Source organism: Miscanthus floridulus, chromosome 17 (genome assembly GCF_019320115.1).
Source record: "Miscanthus floridulus cultivar M001 chromosome 17, ASM1932011v1, whole genome shotgun sequence".
NCBI classification, from domain to species: Eukaryota; Viridiplantae; Streptophyta; class Magnoliopsida; order Poales; family Poaceae; genus Miscanthus; species Miscanthus floridulus.
In genome coordinates, this window is record NC_089596.1 from 7,108,714 (window position 1) to 7,116,508 (window position 7,795).

A 7,795-nucleotide genomic window follows, 5' to 3' on the forward strand; every position below is an offset into this window, starting at 1 on the left:
GCTTATGAAACATCTGCACAAAAATGAAGGACTACAACTTAATCTTTTGTCATGTAAATGGCAGAAAGCACAGGGATAGGAAGAACTTTCTCGTCATGTAATTGCCTGATCTGATCTGAGAATTCTGAGGTGAAGTGAACGTCTCAAGCTCACCTTGTGTGCCGTGGTTGAGGATGACAATGTCGATGCGGTCATTGCCGATGGGCAGGTCGACGAGCAGGGGGCTGAGGTGTGCGTAGCGGCCGGCGCGGACGCAGAGGGTGGTGCGGGTGACGTCAATGCTGGCGCCGAGGCGGCACGCCAGCGTGAGCCGCAGCTGCATCAGGTTGTGGGTGTTGAGCTGCATCGTCCTCCACGCTCCCTCGTTCACGCTCCCGTCCGTCTCGCCGCGCACGTACCGGATCTGCCGCGCCACCTCGCTCTCCGTCAGCGGCCGCCGCCGCGCATGCGTCAGCTGTTCATCGCATTGCATTGCACCCATGATCATCCTCATCATCCGATCGAGAAGGACAGGAAGCGACCGGTACGTACGTACCTGGTAGGTGGGATCAAGGATGCAGGGTCGAGTCATCCTGATGGGCACGTTCTCGATGTCCCACTGCATCATGGTGCTGCCGTTGTCGCCGGCGGAGGTGACGGCCCTGCGCCACCGGAGGTACCGGCCATTGGCGCGGAGGTACCGTCCCGTGCCGCTGCGGATGACGAAGGTGGTCCGTCGCGGGATGGCCTGCCACAGCATCCCGGGCGGCGGCGGGGAGCCGCCGAGCCCGTCCTGCGCGGTGACCACGCCGTGGGAGGGCCCCGTGCCGGCCTGCACGCTGGTGGCCAGGAGGTACCGGCCGTAGGCGCCGCGGAGGAGCACGCAGGGCCCGCCGTCGGGCCCCGCCGCGTGGTGCACCGCCCACACCGCGTTGTGCACGCCGCGCTGCCCCGTCAGGCACACGCTCGACCCGTCGGCGTCGGCCGCCAGGTACTTGCCGCGCCGCGCGCAGCACCGCAGCCGCACGAACCGCACCCCGTTGAACACGTCCATGGATGGTCGATCGCGTCGCGCCGCGCTCCGATCGGGAGGGCGACCGACCGGCCGCCTCTTCCCTTCCTTCCTTCTTCCTCCCGGCGACGGCGATCGAACTGGGGGTGGCGAGAATTCCTCGGGCTCGTGTCGTGGGTTCCTGACAGGGGAGGGCGAGTTCGTTAGGGCCCACCGACCCGGATCCTGGGGGCCCACATGTCAGTCACTAAATCACCGTTACGCCACGTCAGAGACAGGGATCCTCTGGCACTGGCAGTTGGTCCGCACCGGGAACTCGGGAAGGCGCGAGTATTTGAAGGCCGAGAGGTCTCGGGGCCCTTCCCACCTCGCTGACAGGGAGGGCCCACATCCTGACAGCGGCGGGGCGGAAACCGCTTCCTCTCCGACGCCGGCCCATCGCATCCTGACAGCAATGGTTTGGTCTCGCTAACCCTACCCTGCCTACGTACGCGACGGCGGCGAACTCACCCACCGCTGCGCCGGGGAGATCGAGGCGCGGGCGGGTCTGGACGCGTGCCCTGACGGCGGCGACGACGTGGACGAGGCGAGCGCGGCTGGCTGTGGCCCGGAGCAGAGCAGAGGAGCTAGCGGGCCCGCCCACTGGCGCGGTGAGGTGAGGTCATGCGAATCCATCTCCATGTCCATTCCTGCTTGTGTGTTCAACAGAACGGCTCCTTGTGCCTCGCAGTGTGAGATTGTCAGCGTCCGTCACATGTTGCTATGTGCCATTTGCAGAGTTTAAGATCAGTAATAATACAAGAAACACTGAAACCTGGAATTCTGGAGCTATGCATCAACAGTGCTGAACCTGCGGTTCCTGATCTCTTCAGTACTTTTGAATCCTTTTATTTGCATTCAGCACACATGATTGCGAAAATCAAAATCCCGAGGCATATGACCTATTGTTCTGTGCCCTGTCGAAACAACATGTGTGAATATTTGAAATGCTTCTGCTCTTTTAGGCAGACCAGCGACATGTTGAGAATGTAGTTTAATTATAGAGATGAATGTCCTTGGTGAAGTTTAGAGATTAACTTATAAGACAATTCACTTGTTGACAATCTTCACATACATATTTACATTCCCTTATTCTGCATCAGTGAGTACACTGTCTCGGCGTCGCAGCTGTGTATATACATTGTTGAAACAGGATCTGTTAGGCCTGTACCGCTGCATCCTTTACCACAAAGGAGGCAGCAAGCCCTGCTTATAAAATTTATTCCTTCTCCAAAAATAATCATCATATTCAGATTTTGGGATGCTGAATTGGAGATGCTGCTGTACACTTCTGCTCTAGTTGTCCTGTTACCACCATTGCTGCAGCAAGGGTCTTTGGTTGGTTCAAGGCTTCAAGCATCAACAAAGAAAAAAATGCATAGTGTGTTCATTGACAACTAATTAGGAAACGAATCACATTGCCTCGTATGGGCCAACTCTTCAACATTTTCTATCTGTCCTTCAACATTACCAACACCGCATGAAGATATGTACCTTTTATGGAATGCAGCCAGCATTTCTACTTAGGATGCACTCTTTATCCTGTGAAATTAGTTACCAGTGGTTTCTCAGAGTGTTTTATATACTTACGCATTGGTGTAAATATACACTTGCACTTGTTAACGCTGCTGGCATAAAAAGAACATAAGATCATTCCTCTTATTCTTTTGACAAATATCATCGTGTTTATTCAGACAAAGAACCAAGTGGCGGGTGGCCTGGAAAGGTGAAAACCAGCCTATTCTGAGCTGATTTTGATCAAAGCTCCGTTGTTTGGTGGCAATTTATCTCACAAAGCTTGGCTGGTTAGCCGTTTTCAAACTCTTCGGAACAGGTAGGACTAGTCATATTCAGGGAGTGCTTCAGCTTCACTAGTCTAGCTGTACAGAATTTGCTTCTTGCCTACTTGGCCTCCTCAAGCACTACCAACAAGTATGCCAATGCTATATTGTTTGCATCACACTCATTGCAAATGGCACTGGAGTTGATGAAAACCATGTAATCACTGCAAGCAAAGGCTTATTTGCACTCCACTCATCAGCCCGTACTAGCAGGAGCAGCATGCTCTTCCTGATGTTGCCTTGGCATGATTGTTCCTCAGTTGCTGCAGGTGCAGGCACGCAGATCATTACTTTGGAGACTCCGTGAAAGGTTAATGCAGAAAGCATCATTTAGTGGCGACATGATAACTTGTAAGTCGATTCCCTTTATGTTCATACAGTTTTTTTTTATGAAAGCTTACCCCAACTTGCTTGGGACTGAAAGGCTTGTTGTTGTTGTTGTTGTATGAAAACTCATGATCTGTGTACTCAAACCAACAAAAAAAAAGTTAAGGTAGCCTCTGTAATGAAATGGAAGGTGCTGATTTATTTCAGGGAAGAAGAAAACTGCTGTGCAACTCCAGGTACCTTGTGAATTGAGCTACTGTATCTCTCCATCCTTCCTTGTAGTATTTGTATAGTCGTATGTGCTCTGTCTGAGGTTATCAGTATTCTGTTCCACAACATGCTGTCAGTTTTAGCTTGGAAATCTGAAAACGTACTTGCTGAAGTTTTGTTTACTAGCATTTGGATTTGTTTGCATATGATGAGTAGGAAACAAGAACCGTCTTCCATCTGCTCATGTGAGACCTAGCTTTAGCAGGCTAATCTACCGAGATTAAGTAGTATAAGACAGAAGTTAGGGGAGGCTCTCTAAAAAAGAATTGAAATGGTCAAGGATTGTGGGTTCCTTGGATGGAGTTCTTGGTGTTGAAAAGGTGTGTTGGGATATGCAATGCATTTAGCCGCTCAACGCGTCCTAAATCCGGCGCCGCGGTTCGTCACCCATGTTCTGCCCAATTACATAGATAATTTAAAGAGGCGAGAACAAGCTTCGTGTCTCGAGGACAAGCTTTAGCAAAGGATAAACACTTGTCTCTTCTGCTAACTAGAATATTCTTTCTTTGTCAATGGAACACTTCAACCAAACTTTGGCACCTGCCAGGCTGCCATGGCACTATATTTCTGGTGTAATAGAGGAGTATTTGCTAAGGGGGTGATTGGTTGCTCAAAGGTCAGCGAGCCGGGATGGAGTGGCTGTCCAGGCTCTTTCCAGCCAGGATAAGACTATGCACTTTGTTGTGTTTGGGTGTCTTTGTTGTTGGTCCAGTACGAAACGAGATCGTGTTTGGTTGCACGCATGCATCGAAGTTTAAGTGTCTAACACATGGGCCCCTGCATCATGCGTGTATGAAGCCATCCCGGCTCGCGAGGGAAGGTGAAATTGAGAAGTTGGAGGCGTGCGGGATGCAGGGGGTAGATGAATGAAACGAAACAGGCAAAACGTACGAGAAGGGGAACCAAACATGACCACAGTGCACTACTTGATACCTGGATGGACTCCGGACGACTCGAGCAGGGCAACCAATCGCCCCCTAAACAAATGCAGATGAACAAGGCAAAGGTTGACACCTACTCTTTGCTGTTAGAGAGCTCTGCTACTGTCAGGTTTTCATCTAGTTTATCCTTTATTTATCCAACTGCCATGCACAGTTACTTTGGTTTGGAACATTGGACAAGTGTATCATCATATATGTATATCTCGAAACATTAACACCCAGATATTGATTTGCAGAGAACATTTCAAGAACAAGCTGCACTATAAAGGATAGATATATAGATAGATAAATTTGTTGACTCCAAGCCAAAGCCAAGCCATCGGCTGTGGGCATGAAACCAGCTGAACCAAGACCCTCACCACAAAGCGAGAAATGTTGGCTCTAATCATGCTCCCATGTCAAGCTATGAACAGCCTTAAGACGACACTGACATGCCCAAAACTGAAAAATGGAAGAGAACAGAAAAAAAAAAACTGAGCAAGTGTGATAAAACCCTGCTATTCACATGGATCACATTATCATAATTCAGCATCTGACTATACTTAGTTACTTCTATGACTCAATAACACTACTATGCAGTTAGCAGCTAAACCACCATGGCTTTGTGGAAACATTTTCACTCATCACTCATCATCATCAATAGAAGACGGTGGACCCCGCCGTCACTGGTGAGTGGGCCCACCCGTCGGCCGGCGACGACCAGGGGCTGTCAGTGCAGCCTCTGCCGCTTGGCGATGAAGCCCGGCGAGCAGCTGGCGGCGGGAAGCATGGGCGTCAGCGGGAGCATGGACATCTGCCGCTTCATGCAGGCGGTGGAGGCCAACGTGACGGCGTCGGAGCCGGCAGCGGCCACGGGCGCGGCGACGTACCCAGCGTGAGCGGCACCGAGAGGGAGCGTGTCCGGGGCGCGCACCGTGGGCGGGTTGCGCCACCGCGGGAGCTGCCCGGCGACGAGCAGGTTCTGCAGCAGAGGCCCCGCCTCCATGACGGAGGCCAGCAGGCGTCCTTTGTGTGGCAGGGGCCTCTTGCTGGCGAGCATATCGAGCACGGCGTCGGCCGCCGACCCGACGCCGACGCCGCCTCCGGGACGGCACTGCTGCTTGGGCGCTGCCGCCGCAGCCGCAGCCGCGGGTGGCGTGGCGGGGCTGAGCTTGCAGCGCCTGTCGGCGGAGGTGACGGGGTCGAAGAACGGGTCGACGGGGGACGAGACGAGGCTGCAGTCGGAGTCGGTGACGCTGGAAGTGACGAGCGGCGGCGCGGGTGCCGCAGCAGCCGCCGCCGCCGCCTGGGCGGCCAGGAGGCGGAGGCTCTGCAGCTGGTCCCGCGCGTCGTCGCGCTCCTTGGCCACCTCGCGGACCAGCTCGGCCAGCTTGGCGATGCTCTGCTCCTTGCGCTTCAGCTCCTCCCTCGCCGCCTCCAGCTCCAGCGTCGTCGCTAGCAGCGTCTGCTTCAGCTCCGCCACGCTCTGCTCCAGCACCATTCAACAATTCAACAAGGTCAGTTCTTTCTCCCTTTTTGGTTCTTCACAAGCAGTTTGCAGCGTGAAAAAATAGAAATTGGAACGAAATTAGTGAAATGAAATCCATCGGCAAATCTATCTCCATAGCTTGGAGATTGCAAGAGAGAGTGAGAAGAAGTCGCGGAACACAAGGTGATGGGTGGACAGAGACATGGCAGCACGATCTAGAGAGCGAATGATTTGGATTCCTGCAAATGATTGCACCATACAACCACCACTACTCAAGCCCGTTGGAGACTTGGGAGCACAAATCCAACCCCATTCTCCCCCAAAAAAAAACTTTTTCTTCTTAGTTAAAAAAACAAATAGGGATAGGCATGCTTCAATCAAAAAGGAGGAAAAAGAAAAGCGTCTGAAATCAGAGTCACACGCAGGGACCCAAGGCAGAACAACACCATCATTGAACAGCATCTCGCCAGAGTGCCCAGCCTTTTCTTTCTCCCTTTCTTTTCTTTTCTTTCAGTTGAAAAAAAAAAAAAAAACAAGTGTGAACCTACCAACCCCGAAGCAGACGGAAAGAGAAGTCTGGGAAGGAGGTCAAGAGGGAGTGTGATTTTTCCACAAGGCGAGCCGAACATGCAGGACCATGACAGAGAGAGAGATTAGGGAGGGGAGGAGAAGAATACCACCACGGTAAACAAGTGTTAAGGCGTGTGCGTGGATGGAGCCGGAGCACCCCCGCCAACCAAATTCGCCGCCCGCCTGCCTAACCCCACTTGACCACGGTAGCGGTAGCTAGTAGTGGTAAATGTGACACGGGCGGTGCAAGGACGTGAGATCCCCAGCGGCGGCCATGCCGCATCCGGCCGGCCACCGGCCAAGGAGAAGAACAGGGAAATGCGGCGGTAGCAGAGGGAGCTGGGTATGGTTTGGACGGGGAACATAATCTGAAGAGAGATTGGTCATTTGTTAAAGAAAAGAAAGAGTACCTCTTGCGGGGGCTGCTGCAGATCGTCGGGGAAGGAGGACCAGAGGCAGGAGAAGAGGGCGGCGTCCGGGCCGTCGCCGAGGAAGAGAGGAAGTTCCATGGCCATCGCGCGCACGCTTGATCGTTATTGCTGCTGCTGCTGGCGTCCGTATGCGGCCTGCTGGAGGAGGAAGGGGGGAGCAGAGTCGAGAGCGAGAGAGAGATATATATACATGTATAGCAAGTGATGGAAAGGGAGGTTGATAAGTAAAATAAGGAAGGGGGAGGAAATTAGGGGTTAATTATATGGGATGTTCGCCGACCTATCATCTCTTGCCATGTGCTAGCTATGCTCCCCCCCCCCCCCCCCCCCCCCCCCCCCCCCCCCCCCCTTTTTTTTGTTGCCTCTGCCTTCTTTCTCTGGAGTGGGGCCAACCACTGCTGTGTCTCGTGTGTCGTAGTAGTACTCCTAACCTTGCACAAAATTTTATTGTTTTCTTCTTTTCTCCGTTCACTCGGAATGCAACGAGAACACATAATACTACGCTAACATATATATGAACGTATATTACACTATTATCTAAAATAGATACTGTGGGGTATTAACCCTTATACTTTTACGGTTAGGCTTGGACGGGTCGGATCAGGGGGTCCGGTCCACTAAAAGACGACGCGCGGCCCAGCCAACCTATTTGGAATCCCGCGCAAGGAATCAAGACAGATTTAGAGATCAAGCAAGATCCTGGTCGGTTAGAATAGAAATCCTTATCCAGCCACCTATGGCAATTATAACTGGCTATGATTAGTTTCCAGATCTGTAACCCTGCCTCCCGGACTATATAAGGCAGGTAGGGGATCCCTCTAAAAAATATCTCTCATTGACATACAGCAATACAATCAGACGCAGGATGTAGGTATTACGCCTTTACGGCGGCCGAACCTGGATAAAACCTTGTGTCT

General features: G+C 52.4%; 2 protein-coding genes and 1 long non-coding RNA gene across 3 annotated transcripts; 1 reads left to right on the forward strand and 2 right to left on the reverse strand.

Annotated features, from left to right (window-relative positions):
* Positions 1-49: 49 nt before the first annotated feature.
* LOC136515148 (uncharacterized) lies at positions 50-1,212 on the reverse strand. Its single transcript, XM_066508828.1, has 2 exons — positions 536-1,212; positions 50-454 (listed from the first exon to the last, which is right to left on the reverse strand). Exons 1-2 carry the CDS (start codon positions 1,031-1,033, stop codon positions 50-52), a joined length of 903 nt encoding a protein of 300 aa, XP_066364925.1. The 5' UTR covers positions 1,034-1,212.
* Positions 1,213-1,374: 162 nt separating this feature from the next.
* LOC136514799 (uncharacterized) lies at positions 1,375-3,522 on the forward strand. Its single transcript, XR_010773859.1, has 5 exons — positions 1,375-1,646; positions 1,769-1,862; positions 2,725-2,864; positions 3,132-3,222; positions 3,406-3,522. It is a non-coding gene; the product is annotated as an uncharacterized lncRNA (long non-coding RNA).
* A 1,127-nt stretch (positions 3,523-4,649) lies between these two features.
* LOC136517652 (uncharacterized) lies at positions 4,650-7,037 on the reverse strand. The gene is made up of 2 exons (XM_066511275.1): positions 6,858-7,037; positions 4,650-5,874 (listed from the first exon to the last, which is right to left on the reverse strand). Exons 1-2 carry the CDS (start codon positions 6,960-6,962, stop codon positions 5,119-5,121), a joined length of 861 nt encoding a protein of 286 aa, XP_066367372.1. The 5' UTR covers positions 6,963-7,037; the 3' UTR covers positions 4,650-5,118.
* Between the last annotated feature and the right edge of the window lie 758 nt (positions 7,038-7,795).

Bases quoted from the DNA above. Each gene is read 5' to 3' on its own strand.
- LOC136515148 (XM_066508828.1), bottom strand. From the start codon at position 1,033: ATGGACGTGTTCAACGGGGTGCGGTTCGTGCGGCTGCGGTGCTGCGCG. The intron at 455-535 runs GTACGTACGTAC...TGCGATGAACAG, and splicing joins TCCTTGATCCCACCTACCAG to CTGACGCATGCGCGGCGGCG.
- LOC136517652 (XM_066511275.1), bottom strand. From the start codon at position 6,962: ATGGCCATGGAACTTCCTCTCTTCCTCGGCGACGGCCCGGACGCCGCC. The intron at 5,875-6,857 runs GTACTCTTTCTT...GTGCTGGAGCAG, and splicing joins TGCAGCAGCCCCCGCAAGAG to AGCGTGGCGGAGCTGAAGCA.